The 26972-nt window shown below is 36.0% G+C and overlaps 1 protein-coding gene across 3 annotated transcripts in view; it reads left to right on the forward strand.

Moving 5' to 3' along the window:
• Positions 1–26972, forward strand: part of SCN4A (sodium voltage-gated channel alpha subunit 4) — an 80725-nt gene that overhangs the window by 25462 nt on the left and 28291 nt on the right. For all 3 annotated transcript variants that reach the window (XM_072414575.1, XM_072414574.1, XM_072414573.1), the window contains exons 2-14: positions 4630–4946; positions 6070–6187; positions 7595–7685; positions 8744–8872; positions 9775–9866; positions 13322–13609; positions 13739–13802; positions 13923–14064; positions 15611–15823; positions 24011–24166; positions 24265–24379; positions 25018–25256; positions 26719–26892. In XM_072414575.1, the coding sequence (XP_072270676.1) occupies positions 4689–4946; positions 6070–6187; positions 7595–7685; positions 8744–8872; positions 9775–9866; positions 13322–13609; positions 13739–13802; positions 13923–14064; positions 15611–15823; positions 24011–24166; positions 24265–24379; positions 25018–25256; positions 26719–26892 (2079 nt within the window). In that variant the 5' untranslated portion in view covers positions 4630–4688. The remainder of the gene's footprint in view (positions 1–4629; positions 4947–6069; positions 6188–7594; positions 7686–8743; positions 8873–9774; positions 9867–13321; positions 13610–13738; positions 13803–13922; positions 14065–15610; positions 15824–24010; positions 24167–24264; positions 24380–25017; positions 25257–26718; positions 26893–26972) is intronic.

Here is a 26972-nt window from a genome sequence, read left to right on the forward strand (position 1 = left end):
AGGCTCCTAATATAAAATATATGTAAACATAATAATCCGGAAAGAGCTAACAAGCCAATATAAAAAAAAATATTCCAACAACCCCAAATTAGGGGATAATCTGTCAGGATTAATAACTAATCAAAGACTCGGATGCCATAATAATCTATATTCTAAATGTTGTGTTATTCTAAGTGCCAGTCAAATATACTACATAAAATGATTTATAGGACTACCATAAGTCATACTTAAGATTTCTTCTGTTGATTTTTTCTGTTTCCCTTTGCCTTGTGGATACAATGTTATCGGGGCCTCCAAATCTGACGTAGGCAGAGCATCTCCTTTAGGAATAAGCTTCAAATTTTTAAGGAGGTGTTCTCCCTCAGCAAAAGAAGAAAAATAATTATTTTTTCCTTGTAATTGAAAGATTAATTTAAAAGGAAATGCCCATCTATATTTAATTTTGTGGCCAATAAGAACCTCTAGTAGTGGTTTAGGTGTCCTCTTGCTTTGAATTGTGAAAGGTGTCAAGCCTTCATAGACGGCAGGGCATGCCCCCAAAAGTATGGTTGAACAACATTTTGGATAATCTGTGTTGGTCTAGATGCTTATCATTGGTGATCATTAGAGAAGAAGTGATAAAGAAGTTTACTATTGATGCACCCTCTGTTAAATGGCCTGTTCCTGTTCTGGCAAAACATAGATGAAGGGCCACACAGCCACTGGTTGAAATCTTATAATCAGACTAGCACTTAGGTGTCCCGTACTTTGATTTGAATATGCATAAGGGCTTGTATTGACGGTATCAGTTTGAAAGACTTTTTAGATAGTTCGGAATTAATTGACAGGTTCATTTGACCTGCAATTGATCTCATTCTGGCATGCACTTGACCTGTTTTGGGTTTTGATTTTTTTGTTCACTTTTACTGACTTGTAGGATAATGTAGCTGTAAATCCCACTTAAGCAAGGTAAAGCCGATCAGAACAGCCCTGACATTGTTTGGCTTAAGCTGTCCTATAACATAGAGCTCATATAATGTAACAATCTAAGAAGCCATAAACTTGAACCTGATATAAAAATAGTGAACAGATGTAATCAGTGTGGTGACATGCATATCCAATGGGTTTATGGCTGTGCAATGTGCCTCCTGTTAATGAGATCCTGATGCTGGTGCGCTTGACTTATTGCTGTTTCAGAGGGAACATATGGAGAGGATGAAACCAAATACCTTGTCCATATCCTGTAATGTGCACTCACACATTACTTTGTGTGCGAGTGAAGTTTCTTTAAAAAATGTGTGAAATGCACAATTGCTTATTACTGTATCCCTATGGCCTTGTTTATGATCACATGTTATAATAAGGCAAGTCATTTATAACTTTGTTAAGAAGTACAAGATGGGAACGGACTTTCCATTGCTAAAATGCTTACATTCTGAAATGCACATGCCTATTTGTAACAGAGAGATATAAATACATATTTGCTTTAGAATTAATTTCCTCCATGACTATATAATGTTGACATGGTTTATTGAATAAAGTGAAGCTGTGGATAAAAAAAAGGATTTGCCTTGCACATGATAATAGAGTTTAAACCCCAACACCAGGTTGGGTATCCCCTGTTTCCTGATCATCCCCTGGTAAACCAGAAACCCACACACTTTTTTGGGGAGAGGAGATCTCATGATTGGTTATGGGTTTTCTTCCTGTGGGCACAGCATTCTTTTGTGATCTCAAGTTAGCTTAATTATTTACTCCTAAGGATCATAGTAAATGGGTTGAATAATGCTGGATGTCATTCAGAATTGAATAGGACAGACTCGACTTTGGATGGGCTAATGATTGAATTTTTTTTATTTTTTGTTATTTTTAGGCTAATGTTCACTTAGCTAACTTAGGGTATTTTTTAAATCTTATTTTATGCGGGTAGAAGGTGTACTTTTTTTTTTTACCCCAATGGCCTCTATAGAGTTAAATTTGAGGCACTTTTCACTGCAAATGTTTTTAGTGTTTACAATTTTATTTTCTTAAAGGGTTACAATTAAAATAACACCACTCTATTAGGCCTTAGCAACTACTTGCAAACTCCTGAAAAGCCCAGAAGTGGCAACCTGTACCGGTAACATTTACAAGCAGGTGCCCAGGGAGGTGAATACTGTGATAAAATACCACTGCTCGTAAGATGCCCAAACACCATGATATGTTAATATCCAGTGGTCATGGGTGACAAATCAGCTTTGTCTAATGGTGTCTGTTGTTTTGTTTTTTTCAAAAAAAAAAAAATAATATTGTATGTGGTTTTGTTGATAGGTGATACGTATATTTAGTTGTTTTCTATTGGGTTGTAGTTTGTTTTATAAATTCCCATCTTTTTAGAGAATAAACCTCAGCCAATCAGCTACTGAAAAGAGGATTTATTTGATGCTGGTTAAGCTAAAGCAAGCTGGCACTTCTTTTTCTATATCCTAATTTGACAGGACACAACCAGCGTTTCATTTGTATGAAAATATAATCATCTCAAAAGGCCCAGTGCTCAACCCAGAACATTTTTGGGTGGGTGGAATTATGACCCAACTCATCAGTAACCACCCAAAAATAGCCTGGTGGTTGCTGGAAAATGCCAGGTGGTGAACCTGGTTAAAAGGAGCTGGGGAGAACACGGAGGTCTAACTGTTTTGATTACACTAAGGACTATTTCACTTTTTTTACATTGGTGTTTTCACTGTTAGTATATGAGTTGCATTACAGTAAGTACTCCATAGTAAACCTTTGCTGAGAAGATAATGGAGTTTGTCATTGCTGACTTTTCAGACTACTGGTCTGTTATGTTTACTCAGAACATGGACATAAATAAGCAATTCTGACATTCCTATCTGTATACTTATGAATGGTCAATATCCCAGAAATTAATTAAATCCTAAAGTAAAAACAGTTGCCACGGAACTAGTGTTTTAGGAGCACAGTCTGCTATGGCAGGCTCCTTGCTGTTCTAAGGAGAGGTTTACTTTAACCCAGCTTATGTAATGGTGTCTTACAAGTGTACATTCTGGTCCGCTTCCTCCACCCCTAATGCTCACATCTGATAGAGTTACAATATACAAGGAGAGCTTCTTCCGCTCTGTAGTTTTGTGGATAGCTGATCTGCCTACCATGTTTAGAGATCAGATCCATGTCAGTGAAACATATGCAAACAGATTCTTGTTCAACATTTAGCTACGGTGTTTCTAGACTTCTTGGAAAAGAGACATCTTTATTGCTTGCTATGCTGTTATAAGGATTTTATTTGTTCTGCTTTGCTGGTGAGGCGATATTCTATTCCTTTATATTTGTTTCTAATATGTAGCAGTTTTTTGTGGGATGTACCTATTTTTAATATCAATATACTGCATTGGAAAAATGTCAAACCTCCTTTAGATTTGACTTAGGCTTGTCTAATTGTGTGCTACTATAAGAATGCGTTCAAATGGCCTCATAAAAATGGACAGACAAGCAAGTGTTCCATCTCTCTCTAATTTTATCTTTCAGCAACAAAGTTACACTTTCCCCCAACTTTTTTTACACATGTCAATCCAATTACAAAGTATCTAGAAAAACTGCATGTGCGCATTTTGGATCACCTTCAGCATTTTAGTTAACAAAAAAAGTTTTAGCATTATTATTAGAGCTGTAATGTATGTGATAACTAAATAAATGTAATTATTATTATTAATTATCTTATTGCAGCATGCTTGAAAAATGATCGGATTCAATTTTATAAAAAACTTTCAGTTTAATATGTAACTGTGTTTATAATTTGAATAATAAAATGTGTTGGTCATCTGATGATAACACTTCTAAATAAAATGCAATTCTAAAAACAAAACTTTTGCAAAAATATTTTTATCTAGTATTTATTATTATCATCTAATGTTATTGCTTTTCATGAAGTGTTACAAATTTTAATATTTGGGTTACATATGATCTATATTGTGTGTGTTTATGTAATAATTTTATAACAAAGTGGAGCTGATATTGCTAGGTTGAGAATTTTTGTTCTAAACTTGCTTTAGAACACTTATGTTAACAAAGATATCTCCAGGAACTTTTATTTTAAAACCCAAAATGAAAGTTACTGTAAATTCCAAAGGACATTTTGTTGGCCAACGCAATGAATATCATTGCTTTAAATGAGCTTAGATAAATTGCTTTACCATTTTTTGCTTTTTTTTTAGATATTGTTTTATGATTTATTTATCATTTTTTTATATATTTTAGCTCTTCTAATCTGTAGTGACATCAGGGAAGTAATTCTTTTGCAATGTGCTTTAACGTATCAACTTGAAGTCTCCATTGGGTAAGCATATGATAGAGTGATAACACAGAAGAACAGTTGGAAGACAGGAAGGGAAGTGAACATGAAGTCCTAGAACAATGACCTTTAATGGCAGCAATACCAGTTATTATTAAAAATTTTATTTAAATATCTTGAAAATGACTTTTGAAATCACATGAAAATGTTAAATATATATGATTTTTCAGTTACTGGGGCTAAATATACTTTGAAAAGCCTAAATGTCCAACGAGAAAGTTTTTGTTGCTTAAAGCAAAAAATAAGTTTCTAATTTATTTAGTTTCTAACAAAATAAATCTTTGGTTCTCTTTGCTTTTTAGGTTTTGGATTTTAAGGCAGACACGCCACATCAAGCCCAGCCTAACTACAGAATGACAATATGGCCGGAAAGATGCTTCCTCCCGGTCCTGATAGCCTGCGGCCATTTACTAAAGAAATCCTTGCAAAGATAGAGAAGCGAATTGAGGAGGAACGGATACGGAAGGAAAAGAATATTGAGGTCCTTGAGGAAGAAATACAAAAACCAAACAATGGCCTGGAAGCCGGAAAGAATCTACCACTTATTTATGGTGATCCACCACCAGAACTTATTGGAGTACCCTTGGAAGATCTTGATCCTTTCTATGGCAATCAAAAGGTGATGCTTTAAATTAAATGAACATATTTGTGTTCTATTACTTATTCTTTAATTTAATTTTGCAAAACATGCTTTGTAAATGTGTTTGCTCCAGTCTTCTCACACCAGCTACTAGTGTGCCACCATGGAGCAAATCATCACAAAGCAAAACTTATATATATATATATATATATATATATATATATATATATATATATATATATATATATATATATTCTTCGTACTGCTTTTGTTAACAGTGTTAACTAAACTCTAGGCAAATGAAAATCATGCAGTAATTATACAATATACATAATGTTTTTTATCCATCTAAAGGAAATCATTTTAGTTCTCTGCAGCCATTTCTGTAATTCAGGTCGGTATGCTGGACAGCAGTTTTGAGCTTCACTGCATATGCAGCAAAATTTGGACACATTCCCCCTCGCTGACTAGACATAAAGGGAGAAGTGGTTCATTTAATTTTTTTTTTCTGTGGCTTAAAGCACTGACAGCAAAATTCAAATGCAAATGAATCTCACTAGGTTTAAAATTAGATTCAGTCAATGCCCTAATATTGATTGACTGATAAGCCAAGTTTTTTTTTTTTTTTTTGTTTGTTGCTCCTAACCCTCTACCTTTTGCCCAATCACCAACGTTATTGGTGACAATACATTTCATCGGTTCTAAGTACTCTGTAAAGTTGTGGGACATAGACATCTATGCAAATAGGTTGAATAAGCAGTATTATTATTAGTAGTAGTAAAAATAAACAGGATTTTATAGCTCCAAATATTACACATCCCTGTACATTAAATAGGGGTTGCAAATTACAGACAAATACAGACATACATTATTATAATATACGAATAGAATAGAATGAAGATATGAAAATGAAAAAGGTGTTCCAAAATTTTTTGGATCCTTTTTTTTACAAATATATAAGGAGCAGGGTTCCATAAACCTCAGCAACCAGTCGGTGGCCTAAATGTTACACGATTGCTTATGAATGGTTGCTAACAATTCTGCACTTTACTTCTTGCATTGCTTCACTAAATGTACTTGTATTGAGTATGTGGTTTTCTGTATAGTTTCTGTGTCATTGTAATTTCATGTTAGCAGGTTTTTACATTATCTCTTTCCACAGACTTTCATTGTCCTGAATAAAGGAAAAGCGATATTTCGCTTCACCGCCACCAAAGCTTTATATTTACTGGACCCATTTAATCCTTTGAGAAGGGGAGCAATAAAAGTCCTCATCCATTCATATCCTTTCAGAAACATAATTTCTCTTTTCAATGCAGTCATTTTGTTGTAATTTATCATGTTACGGATAATAGGGTCATGGAGCTACTCAGCATCTCTAAGCCCTGGCTGTGTTGATCTAGATGTACAATAAAAATAAAACACTCAGGAATGCATCTAGTTAAAATTACTCATTATTCCAATTTCAATTGATTATGCCAATTACTTGCTCATCCACTCCAACAATGGGTTATGCTAGTTAGAATTGAGATATTTCTTTTTAGAGGTACACATTATGTGTCTATTTTCTGCTGTTAGATGGGCAGATGTTTGTTCTTTAGGATCCAGTGCTGCCATGGGGAGCCAAGTCGGATTGTACAATTTAGAGGGATCTACCCTAAGGCTATGTTTAGCAGGCAGTAGGGTTGTGATGTGGTTACTGCTTCCTCAAGCCACTGGACTGCTGCCTCAGGGGAGATGGAACTTGTAGCAACTACATGCAGCAGCCCCATAGTAAACAAATGGCATGCCAGTGAAGATTAAGTGCCACTTCTTGCTGCACACTGCTAAAACATCTAATGCTTTTCCTTCAAGAACCAGCGTAATGGTGTGAGTGACCAGGTGGCTGACAAGGTACCCATCACTGGAAGTCAAGTGGGATTGAATAATCCTCCGGCGGGTCTGTACCTATTTTTAGGGAAATGTGACTGGCTTTACAGAGTTCATGGGAACTTATGCATTGTACCCATTCAAACCCACTGGTGACGCGAATAAACTGTGTTAAAACATCAATCGGTTAAATTCGGATTCTGCATCCTGTAGCCTGTAATTACTGATTATTAATTTTAGCCATCTGATGTTTGCATGTGTTTTATGCCATTGGACTACTAATCAAAGCTTTTCTTAAGAAACCATCTTTGTTATAGCTTTGATTTTATACTTCTTGACAAAGCCATAAAGGAAATCAGCAGAATATTTCATTCTTTTTGGAAGAAGCCTTTAAAAAGTTAAAAGGAAAAGATGTATGTTGGTTTGTTTGGGTGAAATGAAGAAGATATATGTTGGTTTGTTTGGGTGAAAAGGAGATGATGTATGATGGATGGTTTTGGGTGAAAAGGGAAAGATTTATGTTGGTTTGTTTGGGTGAAAAGGAGAATATATATGTTGATTTGTTTGGGTGAAAAGGAGAAGATGTATGTTGGCTTGTTTGGGTGAAAAGGAGATGATGTATGATGGATTGTTTGGGTGAAAAGGAGAAGATATATGTTGGTTTGTTTGGATGAAAAGGAGAAGATGTATGTAGGTTGGTTTGGGTGAAAAGGAGAAGATATATATTGGTTGGTTTGGGTGAAAAGGATAAGATATATGTTGGTTTATTGAGTATTATATTCATCTTATTCTGTCATTCTTTCCTTAACCTTTTTGTACAATATTCAGCTTTTTTATCATGATAACCATCTTAACAAATTGTGTTTTTATGACCATGAGTGACCCACCACCTTGGTCCAAGAATGTAGAGTGAGTATTTTGTGTATTTGTATGTCTGCCTACCTTTCTTTCTATATAACTGTGTATTTATTCATTTACGTAAGATATAAAATATCACTTCCAACAGTTCCATTAGAAGAATTACCATTTTAATATTATATTGTTATGTCTACATATAATTTGGCACTGATGGCTGCTCACCAAATAGAACATTTCTCTTCACACTGTTTCTGTAGGACAAAAAGTGAAAGGTGGACAAAACATATAGCAAATGACAAGGGTCATACACCGCTCTATATACATTTACACTGTTGAAGGGTGTGTGGCATTAGGTCCGTGAGTTAAGATAAACCCCCCAACTAGACAAATGACAACAGTCCCCACTGGAAAGGAGGCAGCAATAAGAACAACTAGTTCTTTCCCATTGTACATGAAATAAAAAAAATAGGTATACATGTAATTAATACTAAATTTTGTGAAAGAGGATTCCACATTAAAATTGTTTACAGTCAAAGCACACTTTCACATTGGAAAACTGTCGGCCAAAACAACCTACAGGTCTCAAAGTGCAAAGTGAATAAAGGGAGCCTTTGTGAATTCTCATAAACTCTATGGAACATGCATTTGCATGGAGTGATTTGCATATGCAGCTCAGAGAACACATCACAGTGTGAACAGTTTTGTAGGTGAAATATGATGATTGAAAACTAATGAGAAAATCTGTAAAATATTGCAGGTATTAACAGGAGATCATTCATTTTTAAGTTGAGGTCACTTGTCATTCTAGGACAATACAAGACTTAGACACAGCTATTAGGCGTCCTCATATTTATGTCCTTATATATAGTATGGGTTCACTCCTTGATGGTGTCTGCCATTTGTAACTGTTTTTGTAGTTGTAAAAAATAATAAAAATAAACAATATTTTGTGTTATTCAGTTGGTTTGGTAGCAAATGTTAATGTTCTGTATGTGTGTGTTATGTATGTTAATGTTTACATATTTTTCTTCCTCCAAATTATCTGTTTTCTCCTATTTATCTTGCTCTTTCACTTTCTATTACTGACTATGTCCTGCCTCTGATTTTAGGTACACGTTTACGGGCATTTATACTTTTGAGTCCTTAATAAAGATTTTTGCTCGAGGGTTTTGTATCGATAATTTTACATTCCTCAGGGACCCATGGAACTGGCTGGATTTCTGTGTCATTGTCATGGCGTAAGTGGAAGGTAGTCACTTTTGTGGTTACTAACTTTCTTGCTTGGGATTTCAATTTGAAAACTTTTTATTACACTGCTCTAACAATAGAGATACATATTTTGCCACTGACAAATTTTCTATTACCACGCTTTGAATTGTTTTGCACTTTTGCACTGTGTTTTTTTTCCATTTAACTGTAAACTAAGGTTTTAGGATCACTATACACAATAGTCTGTGCAAATAATCATTGTACAGTAAACAATACATTTACCAAAACTGTGTAATATGAGATCCTACCTTAACTATCCTGTCAATTTATGTGAAAATATGCAGGTCCTTGCCCTGCATAATTTTTAGCAGAACTAAAATCCCTGCTGGCTAAAAGCTTTAGTTTTCCAATTGCAGGAAGCATGGCCAATGATCTGATTTAGTAGAAGCATGTCAGATCTCTGCAAAGTTCCTGTCTGCAGCATCCAGACAAAGAATAGGGCTTTTCTTATGTAGGACTACTCTCTGAAGGCTGCTGTTGCTGACCACCTTATCTGAAAATGCTTAGCTCTCATGCTGATACTTTACCTTTTAAAAGTTTTAAATAACTGACCAGGAACAAATTGAGAGATTAGGATTATTTTAGGAATCTCTAGTCACTGGTAGTCTTGCTCACAAGCGGCAAGATCACATATGTCGCTAAATACAGACAATCTACGAGCATTTTTTTTAGTTATTAGCCTCTGTATTTCTCTCATCATAAAAATATAACCCCAATCTGATAAATGTTAGAAACTAACTGGCTGAATTGGTTTTTATTAAACCATCATCTAATGATAAGTGCATGGAATGGTTTGTCTGGTCTTGCCTTCAGCATAAAAACCACTTAATTTTCCTTAAGATCTATCCATTTTCTTTTATTATTTCTCTAGTTACACTACAGAGTTTGTAGATTTGGGGAATGTGTCTGCTCTCAGGACATTCCGTGTCCTCCGTGCACTTAAAACAATCACTGTTATTCCAGGTTTGTACTCTCTCTACTCCACTTGTGTGTGTCCTTAATGGTTTGTAAATGTAACAAAACTAACTGGGGCTTGCTTAGTCCTTAAAAAATAGCCTAATATTGCACATTTTGCTTTTTTACAATTAACCTTTTGCAATAAATTCTGTATGGGCTTTCCATTTTCCTTCTGTCTACTCAGTCGTACTAATTAGATCTCTGTTGCTAATTTGAGATATGTTACTAAGGATGAGGTATATCCAGGGTAATGAGCTTTATCTGGTATCAAGTAGAAATAGAGCCAGACGCCAATAATGTTTTAACAAAAACAATTTCTCTGCCACAACTAACAGCTTTTCTGTTCTGCTTTTATCCTCCAAGCGCCTGGAGAGCTAATTTGGCATCAGACTGAACAAATATGTTTTGTTTTTCTAAGCTTAATGGGTAAAAAAGCAAAGGAATTTAATTTTTTTTTTTGGTTTTCAGAATATTGTGTTACATAAACTATGGATTTCCAGCTAATCAGGTTTGCCTGAACCTATTGTAATTATATAGTGTTATTTCTACCCATCTCAATATTTTTGTTATTCATGTCCACTTTTGTGGAGTTTTGTACAGTCTTGTCCTCAATTGGCATTAATATAACAGGAAACCTTTTGTCATTACATTAACAAAGAGAATCCGTTTCTCCGTTTCACAGATTGACACCTCCTGCGCGGGTGTCTCTAGTATCATTTTACAGGGTGTTGATGTTTGTTTCCTTACTTTCCTGACCCTGGTAACCTTACTCTCTTATTCATAACCCTTAATTAGACCTTGTCCTTGTCTCGGTTTCGGTAAGATGTCAGGAATTTCAAAGTCTTACAATGTAGCCCATCTACTACATATGCTTTGTCTGTGGCAAAAGCTAAGCAAGAAATCTGGGCTTAGTGTTTTCTCCTATGGCTCTATATCAGGGAGACTTTATAAATACTTTGGCAATAGAGACTACCCATGGGAGCTCGGAACAACTAGTTCTGCCATCTAGTGTAAATACATGAAGAGTAGTATATTCTGGTGCCAGCTGCACACAAGAGAAACCATGTGGTACTTCCTTTTCTACAACTTTATTTATTTTTTTTGAAACTGAGTTTTTATTGAAAAATGTTTACAAATACAACAAAAGAAACAAAACCAAAAGAACATGGACAAGAACACAGCATACAGGAGCATTAGCAACATATTACCAAAACCATAAGGCATAAAGTAGTAAACAAGTATTTATACATATACACCTATACATACATAAAAGCTACAAGTAAAAATAGCAATAGTGGAGTGCAAATGGTGCAATGTGGTTTCCAGCAATAAACATGACAAACCAGTAAATTCCTGTATACAGGACATAACATCAAAGATGAGGAGGGAGGAAAAAGGGGATTCTGAGGCGCCTTTTCTACAACTTTAAAACTAAATCAATGTATTTAAAAACATAGTAATGAGTCACAACCCATTGATAAAGTTCATCATGCTGTAAATGTACTTTTGTGATAAAAGTTTATCACACTGTAAATACACATACCATTTTTGACTGAACATTCTCAATTGCAACTCTTTGCTTTTGTTAATAAAAAAAAATGATAGTTTTATCATTCCCTCTAGCTTGGTTCCACACTGTTCTTTATCAATTTTTGTCTTTATGTCCATTTATTACCAAAAGTTAGAGACAGACGTCACATTGCATAAAACCATTTGATTTATTTTTTAATACTAAATAATAACGGACTTTCATTTAATGCTGGTCCAGTGCCAAGAAAACTGCATGAAGAAACTAGACCAAGGCTTCTCTCTAAAGCCAACAAGTGTTCTTCCTTGCCTTTTGGTTATGAGGTGCTGCTCAACACATTTCGTCATCAAATATCAGACTTTCTCAGGATCGGTGCTCGTGATGCTTCCCAATAATAAGCAGCCTCCTGCCCCCTTTTCTATTTTATTACTCTCTGCTTCTATATACTAAATTAGTTCTTAAAAATATACGATTTTGGGGCCAGTTAAATATGTCAAATTTCTGTCCATTCATTCCTAAAAATTAAGCAAGGGTTTTACACTGCACAACAACAGCTTTACAAACTGGAGTCATTATCCTATTCTGAACCTGTTGATTAGACAATTGGAGAACTGCAGCAGACTGACAAGGTCACCTCTGTGCTCACATTGCTAGTTCTTTTGCTGCATATTTTTATGAAATATGCCTTTTATATTTCTCTGGGCGGTAGGCTGTGCTCAAAAAAGCACACAGACAGGTATACCCACCAAAATTGCCAGAATATGTGTTTTTTCTTAACTTTAAACTACACCAGCCTAATTTACACCTAACTAATTCATATCTATCCACATTAGATGACTGTGATTAAACCTAAAAAGCCATTCTCTTGGTGATATAGCAAGAGCTGTGCTTTTCCCCAATTCTATCAAACGTCATCTAGGCCTATCTAAGCCTATCTAGGCCTGTGAGCTGTGTTTTGGCTTAGATCGTAAGGCTACATACACATGTGCAATGGTTTATATCTGATAATCGTCTCAGGGCTGATATCAGATGAGAATCTTGCATGTGTCCAGTGCTTGTCATCCTTCGTCTGAATGACTGCCCTGGTGGATCCACGGGCGATGTACGATTGTAATGCCAGTGAAGGGGAGAGAATGCAGCGGAGTGCCGCTCCGTCGTTTTACCCCTCCCCTCTACATAGAGCAGAATGGTGCTGTATGTACATCACTCGTTCATGGATAGTGTAGTTGTTTGTTGTTGGAAAGGATCGTAAAGGATCCTTTCAAAGGACAATTATTGCACAGGTGTTCTTACTTAGGTTTATATTGGTGATAAAAGGCCTCTATCACCTAGGCACAGATATTAGACAAAAAATTAGCCATGATTTACCAACTCATCAAACCAATGGTGTCTAGCTATCCCTAATTCAGGAATCTGTTGGCTTTCCCAGCACATATACAGGGGAAAGTTCATCCCTGTAACAGACGCTGGAACAATGAATGCCCCAAATGGTTGCTGCAAGTTCATAAATTTTCAAAACCTCTTTGTATGCAGTAGGACTGGCCATATCATATCCTTCACTGGGAACCTCTGGCTTCAATAATTTGTAGACGTGTCTAGGTGCATTTGGCCACAAAGTGTTGGTGTGATATCGGGTGCTTACAAACCTTTTAATCATATAGCATGTATTTAAAAAGTAATTCTAGATTTGCTAGCTACCTATCTCTTGAGGTTTGTTTACACTATCCTGACTTTAGACCATGTGCTTTAAAAAGTTTAGGTTGGTTTCACGTGCTTTTGACAAGGCAGGTAAAAGGGAAATGTTCAAAATTATTCTTTCTCATGTTTCATAAATCTATTGTTTTTGCCAAGATTTCAGCTTTAGTTTCTTTGTAAAGATGCCAAGTTAATTAATGTCATGGCAGTAACAAGTGTTTCACCTTTCCTGTTCTAGGCTTGAAGACCATTGTTGGTGCCTTAATTCAGTCAGTAAAAAAGTTGTCGGATGTCATGATTTTGACGGTCTTCTGTCTAGCTGTCTTTGCACTGATTGGCCTTCAATTGTTTATGGGAAATCTGAGGCAAAAATGTGTACGCTGGCCACCTTCAGAAGAGGCTTATGATTATTACAGAAATATTACAATAACTTCAATGGCTTTTGAAAACAACTCCACCTTCTATAATGACGAGGACATGTATGCCAATATCTCCATAGATTGGACTCCCTATCTCAATGATGAGTGTAAGGCTACAGACAAGTATAGTGGCTTACTAAAGTTTTACTACATTTTTATAAAACATGCTATTAGCATTGTTGTTTTATTACAATGTGCTAAAATTATTGTACCCCTTTTTCTTTTTTCCCCAACAGCCAACTTTTACTTCCTAGATGGAGCACTTGATGCTCTTCTATGTGGAAACAGCAGTGACAGTGGGTGAGTAATGTGTTTTTGGGTGATACTTGTGCAGTTACAAGCATGGCAATGAAAAGATGGGGGGCTATAATTCATAGCTAACTGGCCAGAATATTTTTCTTTGGTGCCCTTTATCAACAGGAAATGCCCAGAAAGCTATATCTGTATGAAAACCGGGAGGAATCCTAATTATGGTTATACAAGCTACGACTCCTTCAACTGGGCTTTCTTGTCGCTGTTCAGGTTGATGACCCAAGATTACTGGGAAAACCTTTTCCAGCTGGTAAGCTGCCTTTTTCCTCTGCAAGTCGCTTTCGTCGTAGAATATATTACTTTTGTACAGAACAAGCTTTGTTACAATTTGAAAGAATCAGAATATGTAGAATACATTCAAATACAAATGAGTAATGAGTAAAAGAATGTGGTAGACAAATTTTACAGCATAGTAGGAGAGCTACTTGTATAATAACATGTCTAATGTAGAGCAATCTTCCCAAAACTTGAAAGTCTGCCAAACATAAGTTCTTCACTGGTTTATAATAAATATATTTTACTTCCATCCATATATGTTGAAAAGCATGATAAAAGGAGATGATCTCAGGAGATGATCAGTAAAACAGATATATTAAGGGCTATGAGCCAGGATGAAGATTAGATTTGCTCAGCAGGTAGGCTATATCCTCGGAGAAAGTTTAAAAGGCAGCTGCTAGAACATTAATAATTTAATGTTTCCACATGTTAAAGCTTTTAAGTTTGGCTAGAGTTAGGGTTAGGCTAGGGGTAAGACTGCTAGCTTTAGAGAAATCATTTAATGGTGAAAAAGTAAAAAAAATGATGTAAGGTATAATAAGAAAGAAGATAATGATGTGATTGTGCAAGACATGGAAACAGGTCCAGGAACTAGGCTGCAACACACCTTGTCTTGTCAAAGTGTTACAAACTTTTTTGAGCCTCAACTACCATCCAATACTGTGAGCAACATTTATCTCAGTCTGAAGATAGTACCAGATTTAGGCAGTGTGCACCTTTAGGTTAACCTGTGGCCTATCTATAGACATTTAAGTATTTACATTTTCATATCAAAAAATAAATGAGCTTCAACTATGCTTAACTTAGTAGCTGCAATCACTCTAATGCAACAAATCCTTTACATTTCCCAGTAGAACTAGTAAAATAATTCTGTAATAAAAATTATTTTCTGGGCAGCGTGCCTCCCTCTACTCCCCCTTCCATTGCACCTGCCTAATGTCTATATTAGAGCTTAGAAGGCCAGTGGGCTGTTAAGCTGCTATGGGGACAAGAAAGTAGGGTGAGCTAAGCTGCAATAAGTACTAGTTTAGTTCTTTTTTGCTCCTTTAACATTTTAGATTTTATTGCTTATTTGGGTTCATAGGAAACACGAAAAAGGTTTTACATTGCTCCCTTTGCTTCCGCCATGCTCTGACACTGACACTTGATGAGGGATGAGGAAAAGCTCTCTTAGCTTCCTTACAGCGCAGGACTACTAGTCCAGCGCAGTCCTTTATTATATAGGTGATATCCTAAGTTCTGGTGCGATTTAAGCTATAGTAAAGTTTCATTGTCCTTAGCTTGACCACAGGTTTACTGTAAGAAAATTGCTGGCCTGCCAGGTAACTAGAATTTCTGGCAGTCAGAAGCCTGCAGCTTTGGCAGCTAGAGGCAAACAACAATCTGACTTTACCTGGTTTTCTCTAATAAACAAAGTAATCTGCAAATGTTAATTTACACATTTTGTCCTGAATGAGAGCTAACTAGTGAAAGTGATGAGGAAATGATTTCTGACAATACTTCCAACTTTCTTTTTCCAGACTTTGAGAGCAGCTGGTAAGACCTACATGGTTTTCTTTGTGGTGGTCATTTTCCTGGGCTCATTCTACCTGATAAACCTCATTCTGGCTGTAGTAGCCATGGCTTATGCTGAACAGAATGAAGCTACCCTTCAAGAAGCCATAGAAAAGGAAAAGGAATTCCAGGATCTGCTGGAACAACTGAAGAAACATCAGGAGGAGCAAGGTCGAAGGGTCAGTATTGGTAACAGGCCCCTAGGTATCACTGTGACATAAAGGTGACGTTTAAAGTTTTGAATGTTGTTAGTACTTGGTTTCCACAAGTGTGTACAGTTCTACTGGTCTAGTTCTTGCTTAAACAGGTTGTATTTTTACATTCATTTTAATGTTACATTTCAAACACAGTATAAAAGAATAACAGATCCACGAATACCATGTGTAGGGCTGGTTTACAAACTTTTTGGCCAATTACAGCCAGTAATGGTAAGTTTTCTGTTGGCTGAGAAAAATGCAGCACACAAAGTTCCCTATGGTAGCACAATGATTAGAGAGCATGGCAAAAGGTTGGTGGTGTTTGACACATTGTGGTTCACATTTATATGCTATATAGGACATGAAAAAGGATTAAATACTTTGTATAAGCTGAATACAAAAGGAGACATTCAAAAGAAGTTGATTTAGAAAGACTTCAGGTCTGAAAAGACAGTGGATACCTATACACTTAACACTAAAACGCTCTCTGACTATTGTGTTGTTCGTTGTATTGGTTCAGGGAACATAAAATCCCATTTTCAGCTCCATTTTGCCCTAAATAAATGTATACCATTGTTCTCTTGAACATATAATATTGACTAGGGGTCAGCAAACTTTTTTTGGCTACTAGGCCATTTTAGGAGGTCAAGAAGGCACACTAGGCCGGACTCTCTCTTGAGTCCCACGCTGATGGCTCCGCCCCCCACTAGGACGCCCCTGAAGGGAAATCCCTCTCCTCTGCAATGCATATGTCCCCTTACCCCGGCGGCGGAAGTGTTAATGCCGGCCACGGTAAATAGGGAAGGGAGGCATAACAGGGAGGCTCAAGAGCCACATGCAGCTCCGGAGCCACGGGTTACCGCCCCCTGCCGGCTTGGCTTAGGCCGGATCGACCAGGGGGGCGTTAGGCCTGAATGGACGACTGGCTAGGCCGTATCTGGCCTAAAGGCCGGAGTTTGCTGACCCCTGTTATTGACAAAAGATGGATACAATCTAAACCTAGCAGTGCCTTTATCCACTTAAAAAAGTCTACGGAAGCCTTCACATTCTATGCTGAGGATAACAACAGGCAACAGAAATCACACATTTACATGCCAGGTTCTCTGCCAAAGCAATAAAGATTCTTTTGTTCTTGTGCAAATTAGTTAGTATTTAAAATGGACTTTAACAATATATCTATGTTGCCTGTTTTGCTTCTGCAACATAACTAAAATGTGTAAATAATGATGTGTTGTGCTTTTAGAGAAAAGCTGGCCTTGATGCTTTGTTTAATTTCAGCATTTAGAGAATGACAAATTTATACCAGTGGATTACAGAAGAAATCCTTCTCTGATGGCCGTATAATATGTGATTTGTGCAATTTCTTTCATTCTCAATACCTAAAGCTTAAGGATGCATCTCTAAAGTCCTGTGAGACATATTAGATGAGAAAAGCACAAAAGAACAGAAACATATTTCTGTCTTAGAACCTGAGAGTTTGTGCATCTAATGCCAAGATTTGTTTTGTTAGTGTTTAGTGGATTGAATAATTTAATTTTCTTGTATTGGGTTAAATATTGCCAATTCAGATTTTTTGTGATTGCTGTGTTAGTGTGCTCTGCACTAAGGCTGCCCATTAAAAATGAATCCCATTCAAGCCAAAATGTGCCATGTTTTTGTCAACTCAGCTCTCTACAAAGAATGGGCATTTTATCACTTGTCACTTTATTCAGTATTCATTTTTAAATTGTATCTGTAGGTATTCTGCTATTAGGCTACAAATTTCTCATTAAGCCAATATCTGAGCACCCCTGTCCCATTTTTCCTAATTTGTAATTTGACATGTCTTTAAAAGTTTTTAGTACAATGTGGTCACTTGTAAATGTGTGAGGAAATGAAACACGTGAAGGCATAAACTTTACAGAATGCAATGGTGGAGTTTTAACAAGATTTGATGTGATAAAAAAGTCACGTTATGGATGATATATGTCAGTTTTTATTGTAATCTGGGTGTGTGGGGACATTTTTAGTTTTTGTTTGTTTTGTATGGTATTAATTGCCTTTAAAACAGAAGAAATTATCACATTAGGGCTATAGAAAATTTTTGTGAAATGTTGTATCATCCAAAACAACCAATTAGATTTTTTCTTTGTAATCTAGAGTAGTGCACGGACTTTAGCATATAACACATTCCTTTTAAATAGAGTAAACATGGGTTAAAAAATACGACAGTATTTTACTGCTGTCTGTGTGCTTGCTCGCCCACTCCTTTGTCCTAGTTATCACTGTCTCAGAGATAGAAATTGATAAGAAGTCAAAAATATTTTGCAAGTGGTAGTTCTGATTCTCCAAAAGGAGTACTGATGAGTCCATATAAGTAGATACTTTTTCTCCCTGAATTTATACTTTTGGCTATGATGTTGGTCACTGGAGGATACATTTTTAAAGCTTCAAACCATTACCATTATGTATCCAGCAATATGCTAAACAAGTCAACAATTGTAATTAGATGTTTGGAGGGATGATCACTATCATAAAGAAGAGTGAGAATGTTTAGTAATCAGTTGATAGTTTTATATAATACTCGGTGATTATTTTGTTAAAGTAGGTAAGGAACCTCATAAAGACTTAAAGGGTAATCCATAAGGTTACAAGTGGCACAATGGCATGGCAAGTTTCTAATGGTAAAAGTTTGCAAACTTTGCAGATGTTCTATTGTGTAATATTTAGCCATGTTTTTATATGTGAATGGCAGGATTATAATTCTTCATTCGACTGTAGGTAAGGACTTGATATGCTGATTTGTCAGAAAGACCACTGTCCGTGTGTGCAGCATTCTGTTTAGCAGCTGTGCTGAGAACCGGAGTGTTTTGTCAGTTTAATATTCTGTAGTGACAGCACCATTGGTGGTACACAAAGTGTTAGTCCTGCTAGCAGTAGTAATGTACAGTGCTCCTGTGACCTTTCATATAACTGTAATCCGATGAGCTGATCCTTCTCGTATTTACGCTTGCACAACTTGGTAAAGGAGCCAACACAGCACTGAACATGAATTATCAGAAGTATGATACTGAACCATGAAGAGATTTCAAGGATCATACATGAAGCCTAGGGAAATCTTTTTGCCAGCTTTTCAGCCGGAAATACTAATTGCGCAATAAACTCACAAACATTGAGGTCTATTGCATGTTACACTAAAAAAAAAAAAAAAACTTGCCAGTCTTTTCCAAGTATCACAGTTCTTATCATAATCCACCAGTGCTCTAAATATAGTGCTGAAACCTTTCATAATATTTTGCACAGGCTGTAATTAACTGATGTGTGCAGGAATGACCTGTGACCACAATTCTGCCCATACCTACCATTGACCTTGTATAGCAGTCACCCCCATAGCAATGTTTATGAAAGTGTTAAAGAACATAAAAGCCCGTTCTTTCTACAAAGTGTTGGATACATCACTGCATTCAAGGTACATGTAAAGGTTTAATGACATGACTGTGGATTTTGTACAGTGCTGCGTAATATGTTGGTACTATATATAATAATAATAATCAAAGAAAACCATGTCATGAAAGAAATGTGGTAGTGTTATCCTCTTTTAAAAAATGCTTGGCAGTCATTCTGATCCCTTGGTTTCTTGGTTACTGGCTTAGATCAGGAACTCTAATTTCACTTTGATTTCACACATGCTGTGCAAACAGTGACTCAAACAAAAGCTATGTTTTATAGTGGTTATGTAATCCAACAAGGATGCTTCTTCTGTCTTTGCCCAGTGACCTGCAAGTTCCTTCTGCTGATTTAAAATAGTGGCCACAACATTCCTATCGGTTGATTCTACACATAGACTAAGTCTCTGGAACTTCCTGTACAGTCTGTGGCTGCTGTTCCTCATAGGATTATTCTAGATAGAATGTCATCTCCTACTTCCTGTCATTATGGCAACATATAGTGATATAAATGGCATTAAAATCTACTGAAAGAAATTCTAACTCTTCCCATTTCTTCTAAAACCAAGGGTGATAATATAATAGCTGTCTTTATACCTTATATCAAAATGATCTTTGTGTCCTGTCCTAACGACCAAACAGAAAGGTTAGGATTAATTTCCTCAAAAGTGTCACAGCAATAAAAACCAAAACTACTAAACACGTTTTTCCAGTAGTTTGTGTAATGATGGACAATATGGAACTTGATGACACGACAAGATTCACATCCAGCTTCTCTCTCCTAATGAAGACACAGAAGTTTAAACCAATAGAATTTAATGGCAGCTCAGCAAAATACAGAGGATGTTTTTCAGTCTTTTTGACAATGATTTTTCTGAGCTCTTCTTATGCAGTAGTAGAAACTAACAATGGAGCACAGAGTTTTACTAGGCGCTGGCCTAATAAATGGCAAATCAGAGAGGACAACAAATAAACTTACAAATTCACAAAAAAATACAAGTGCAGAGCAACAAAGCTGTGGCAACAAAGTTGGACTTTAACATGTTCACTAAGTTCCTGATTCATTGAGTACCGTGATTAGTGATGTTAAAGACATCAGACATTAAGAGAAAGGTCTGATGTTCCCATTTATATGTTGTGCTACAGTATGTTTTTGTAATGCACTGCTGCTGCACACATTGATATCCGTACTGTGTGCTTTACTATTCAATGTAATGAATGTTGTCAGCATCACAACCAACAGGAAGCCTGCAGGAAATGTGTACCCCTTGTGTAAGTTATCCCTTAGAGCCACCGCATTAAACTTAGAGCTGTTCTTGGAGCTTAGTCTTAGTAAGAAGCTTTAGTAGAAGTTTTAGTAAAAATAGCTCACAATATTTAGAAAACTTTATGAACTTAAAACAGGAAACTTTTTTTATTTTACCACAGACCTCATATGTCAGATCACCAATATGGAATGCAAGGTCGTTTAACATCTACTGGTGGCTTCACAATTAAAAAAAAATTACCAGTGGCACCACATTCTCACTAACTGAGCTAAGAGTATGGCCCATTTCATAATAATGAGAATTTTTCAGCATTTAGTGAATGCATAGTAAACCCTAGATTCACAAGTTTAATGTGCAAGGTACATTCATTTCTATATGTTATTTGCTGATTGGTTTAATAAATCCTGTCTTTATTGCATGGATCTTTTGAGTATTTTTTTTTTTTCCTGAAAATATATCAAACTTTTGGCTGTTAACAGCAAGATTGCTTTTAAAAAGAAACAAAAAAATGACTAGTTTGCAGTTGTGATAAAATAGCCAATTCATAGCCAAGCAATTCTTTTATGTTCAAAATAAAGCATTTATTTTTCCCAAATTAAACATGTTGATGAAAAAATTGCCAAGCGATAAAACTCATCTAAAATAACTCTAGCATTTATGCAAATTTATGTAATTGGCTGATCACTGTAAGTGTTGCTTGGAATCATTTTTCTTGCAAGCTGGTTATGACAAATTATGACCCTAACTTGTATCGTATTTTATCATATTGTCTGAGGTTAAACAGATAGATAAATAAAAGACTCCTGAGATACCTGAAAGCAGTGTGCTTTCCAAACTGTATTTTATCAAAGTAAAGCTATGTGATTCATTGAAGTAAATGACATGTTTGTTCTATTAATGTGTTGCTAAATGGGAGTTAGGGACACATATATAATATTTCCACCTTATAGACACACATTGGTTACTGAGTGATTTATAGAAGTGATTAGAATATTTATGTCCAAGCTTTGGGACTTGAATTTATAGCTGTACAGGGTCGGTGTCTTTAATTCATTGAACCTGAGGATTGCTCATTTTCTGATTTATAGATGATGGAGCTTCTCATGTAATCATGTACAAGCTAAGAAGTCCTGATTTATTGACATTTCTATGATTTATTGAGGCTAAGTATTTCAGTTTTATTATTGCACAGTGCCTTTTTATCAAGGCAGTGCAAGTTTAAAAGCTCTGGCTGTTCATTGTATTATTCAACCCATTGTTTTCGTATTGAAACTTGCAGGAAAACAATGGAACCTGTTGAATCCAAACAGCAACATTGTTTTCTTTTCTGTAGATTCTGGTCAATACCTCTATTATAACTGATTAAAACTTTGATTTGACTACATCGTGTAGTCTTTTGTCGTTGGAAACGATTGTGAAAGATCCTTTCCAATGACAATTGTATGTGTGTACTTACATTTAGTTTTTTATTTAGATTTACATGTTAAATGGTCATTCAAATGTGGGTAATTCTTTTGATGTGAATTAACGCAGGGTTGGCTATATTTTGCTTTCTACCTATGAAAGTTGTGTGTTCTGCACAGTAGGAGCTTTAGCTTCATAATTTAGAGTTGTCACTGGATCAGAAAAGGGCCAAAAATCCAGTGGGAACACTTTTTGCAGTGATACCAAAAGTTTTGAAGGGATAAAAGTTTGGCAATGCAGCCAATATATGTAAAAGTAAACATTTTACCATTAACCGGTGTAATACAATTGCTGAAATGTTATTTAATGAGCGCACTACACACTGAAACTTATAGGTACTTTCAGTGTGTGGGCTTACATCCTGTGCCAATTTTTATACTAGCTGATGTAATAAGCAGTGAATTTCTTTATGTCTATATATCTTTCCGATATATATATATATATATATATATATATATATATATGTATATATACTGTCATATAAATCAATGTGTTCCTGAGTGTGGATTGTGTTGAGGTCTTTTTACACCTGAGAGAATATATGGTCTGTCATTTATGACAGTATTTGTGCATATTTGTTATAGAACACAAGTCCCTGGGTAATTAATTCTTCATCTGCCAAGACAACATACTTCCTTTAATGTGCATATACAGTGCAATCTTAATTTTCATATGTTATACAGGCATCATTTAATGTCCACATGTGATGGAAAATGACCATCTTTACATGTGTTTGCAATATGGAGATATAAGTGCCCATGAGTTCTTGTGGACAATGCCAATTTATGAACCATTATGAAAGGAAGATGTGGAAACCTTTGTTGGAGAACAATCAGTACACTGGTTTAATCCATATAAAGTTCCATATTGGTATTTTTCATATTAAAAGTTTTTTAAAGAACAATATGTTTTTGTTTTGTTTTTAAGGTATAGTTGCAGGTTGTGTGATTGGGATGTCACCTATGATTTTGCCATGAACTCACAACTACTTTTGTAGTTTATATCTGTTTCGTCAGTCTTGAGGGGAGACCTTGGGACTTCCAGTTCACCATATTTTATTAAGTTTTGCAACAATACATACAAAATATTTCTTCTGTAGCTTGCAGATGTTCCATGATATTGTGCTGGCCTTTCATCAGTTTAAGCTAGGTAGAGACTCTCAATAAGTGTCAGTGGAAGTGAACATTTCAAATGGGAATGGAAGGAGCGATAACTGTAGGGGCAGACAGAAGTAATATATTTAGGATAATAGGACAATGAGGTGTCCCATTGTGTCCTTCTAACTAGAAAACAAGAACTGTTTTTCATCTTTAGCATCACTGAATGACTTTGTGGGATTGATGTACGAATGCTGTGTTTGTGCAATCATCTGGAGTTTTGAAAATCTAAGCATCTTTATAAGGCCTTAGTGTGGAATAGTTTTCCAAATGTAATTTGTTTCTAAAAATTGCTCTTTGTATGTTTTATTTGTAGCACATTTAGATCATCTTGTATATGTGCGATATAATACTAAAAACTTTTTGATTCTTCTCTGTCTATTTATCTGTAGGAGGGTTTGGTCTTCAGCACCATCTTAATTTTAAACATTTGGGACTGGTATCTCTAGTTTTTTACATTAGCAATTGAAAGAAAGAGATTAAGAACTGTTGGTAGCCATTGGTACTAACCATGATGATTGCTTTTATTTTCAGGATTTGTTGTGCCCTAGCTTTGATAAGGAACTGTCCAATACCAGTCCTGCAGGGCTACATACAGCCCAGAATTAACAATAATCCATAAACCATACCTTACTACATTTAATGTTGTCTCTTTGGGTGGGAAATACCTAAAATGTGTGCAAACCCTGGCCCTTGTATCTGCCTCTGTTTAGTATTTTGGCTATAACTTGTTGGAACGTTGCCTCAGATATGACCATTAACACTTGAAGTTTGGTTATATTGGTTTATTGAAGTAGGCTAGAACTCTAACAGTACTTGCAATATGCTGATGGATGATGTGCCTATATTTTACAGAAATCCAGTGTAGCTTCTGTAGGACTGATCAATGGAGAAAAGAAAAAACCTCCCTTGGAGCCAGGCGTAACAGATGATGATGCAGAAAAGTTGGACTGCAATGGGAGAGTAATACCCCGGGTGGTCATAGAAAGAGTGGCTTCTCTGGATGAAGATGTGAGTGCTCCTATTCCGTAACCCACCCAAACAAGATACATCTACAAATGTCTGTTAGTATCTGTCAGTACTATCCTCATTGTGTCCTTTATTTACAGACAAGCTCGGTGAAGACTGATCTTGAGAAGAACTCCAAAATGTACCTGGAGGAGCCGACTGAACTGAAGAAAGCAGGGAGCACAACTAGTGTTGTATCTGAAGCCATGATAGAAGGTCTGTGCAATGGGAAGGTATCTAACATACCAATAGGTTATACATGAACTGTTGACATTTTTATTCAGCATGATCAGTAAGTTTATAAAAATATCTATTTCAGTATATCTATTTTTAAATTTTTGAGTGTGAACATGAAAGCCCCTGTTTTTTTCCTATGTTCCTGCTGGAGAAATTCTGAATATTTGTTCTGCCAACTGTTGTCATCAAGACAAAAGGTGATAGAATATCAGAAAATCATTCCATGGTATACAGTGGCAACTTTGAGAAGGGGGTTTCTTCACACTGCAATATTGCATTCTCCTAAATTTAAACATTTTTTTTCAAAAGATATAGTGAAGTGAGCCCAAACATCTCACCAATAGAATTCCCTAAAAATACAAGAAACTGTCAGCTTCCTAGTATCTACCAACACCAAACTATACATTTTTGTGGTATATTATTGTGGTATAATATTTTTTTGCTGACTTTCATTGACACATGCCCACAAATGGCCATTTTTGTCTTCTGATCTTTATCCAGTGTTTGGATCATTTATATGTTTATCCTTATATGTATAATCTCATGCAAGCACACCATCTATAAATAATGGGTTAATTTTTTTTTATTAATGTCAAACAATATTTATTTTATTGCAGAACTAGAAGAAGCCCAGCATATGTGCCCCCCATGGTGGTACAAGTTTGCCCATACATTCTTGATCTGGGACTGCTGCAAGCCATGGGTGATGTTTAAAAATTGTGTGAAGTTTGTGGTCATGGATCCCTTCGTAGACTTAGGCATCACTATATGCATTGTGCTTAATACCTTGTTCATGGCTATGGAGCATTATCCAATGACTGGGCAATTTGAGCAAGTGCTAAATGTTGGCAATCTGGTAAGTGTTATATAATGTATGTTTGCTTAAAGTAGTATTAATATTTGGACAGCCAGTCATGTTTGTTGAATATACCATGTACTCAATACATTACAGTAGTCCCCGAGTTAAGGACATCCGACATACAGACAGATCTTGAATAGGAACGGGTTTCCCTGCTCCTTCCTGTGCAGGATGTAGGCTTGATGGAGGGGGGGGGGGGGTTTGCATGACTTGCAGAAGAAGTCTGAGCAGTTCTGCAACATCTTGTAACTCTTTAATCACCGAGACAAAATCTGCACAGCTTGCTCAAGAAGTTAATGAATGTCTAGGCTCCATACATTTTTTTTTTTTTTGCTTTGTTTGTGATTAGCTCACAGTGAGGATATACAGTAACTGACACCATTCTGCCTACTAATATGTTGAGACAAACATTTGTCCTAATTGGATTTGTTAAAATAATGTACTTGTTCCGACTTACTTACATGCAAACTCAATAGAAGAACAAACCTACAGCCCCTATCTCGTATGTAACCTGGGGACTACCTGTAATTGTTTCCCACAGTTCCCCATGGTCCAAATGTGAGGCTTAGCATGTACCCGCCTATCCACTTTGTAGGAAACATGCCTGCTAGGTATCAGCAATGTTTACAACCATAAATGTCATGAACTGGAAACATTTGTTTGCTTTTAGTTTGATCCTGAAAATGAGAGGAATTTGGGTACTTTTAGCGTTTTTTTCCTTTATACAATAGCTGAATTAGCAGCCTTCCTCTGCTGGATGCTAGAGACCTCTAGTGGCCAAATAATATATGGCACATCTGGTTCAAAATATTCTGTTTATTGTAATTCTGGCTAAACACACAAAACAAATGATGTTAGATTCAATATAAAATCAAATGTAATGCAACCCCGTTAGAAAATAGGGCATTGCCAATCACTTTATTCAATAAATTGCTTGAACATTTACCAGGAATTTCTATTCTTTGCCCATTCAATGCTACTACCCCTTCTCTGACATTCGATAAAGAACTAATCAGGAGGAGCTATCCCCACTATTGGTGGTCACGGGGGGCAAAGAACATGGCTCATACATGGTGGTAACCTGATAAAGTGCTCACTATCTGGGGGGTTTAAATCATTTGCCTGGTTGCACACCTAATGAGCATTGTACGGCCAGCTAACATTATGCAGATATTGAATTGTAAATTGGATGTTTGGCGGACAACACAATCAGTTATCTCATTATTTTGCATTTGTTTTAATTTGATATGATTTTATTTTGATTTGATTTAAGTAAGCACACTTTTATTTTTTTGTTTTATTTTTTACCATTGTATTCCTATTTTTAAAATCTACTTTAGGTAATTTGCTGCTTTGGTGTTATAGTATGAGTGAAGTGTATAGCACTTGGCATTACTGATAGCAAAATTATTTGAGGTCTTTGTGTTTGTGACCATTTTTGTTTCTTGTTTTAAAACAGGTTTTCACTGGTATATTTGCAGCTGAAATGTTCTTTAAGATCATTGCACTGGATCCATATTACTACTTTCAGGTGGGATGGAACATATTTGACAGCATTATTGTCACCCTGAGTCTGGTGGAGCTGGGTCTCGCCAATGTTGAAGGCCTGTCAGTTCTGCGGTCATTCCGTCTGGTAGGTGTTGGGATGTAATAATGAACATGGCCGGGAATACTAAACACTGTTCTGTCTAATCTATTCGTATAAATGAGACT

This window comes from Pyxicephalus adspersus, chromosome 6 (genome assembly GCF_032062135.1).
Source record: "Pyxicephalus adspersus chromosome 6, UCB_Pads_2.0, whole genome shotgun sequence".
Classification (NCBI taxonomy): Eukaryota; Metazoa; Chordata; class Amphibia; order Anura; family Pyxicephalidae; genus Pyxicephalus; species Pyxicephalus adspersus.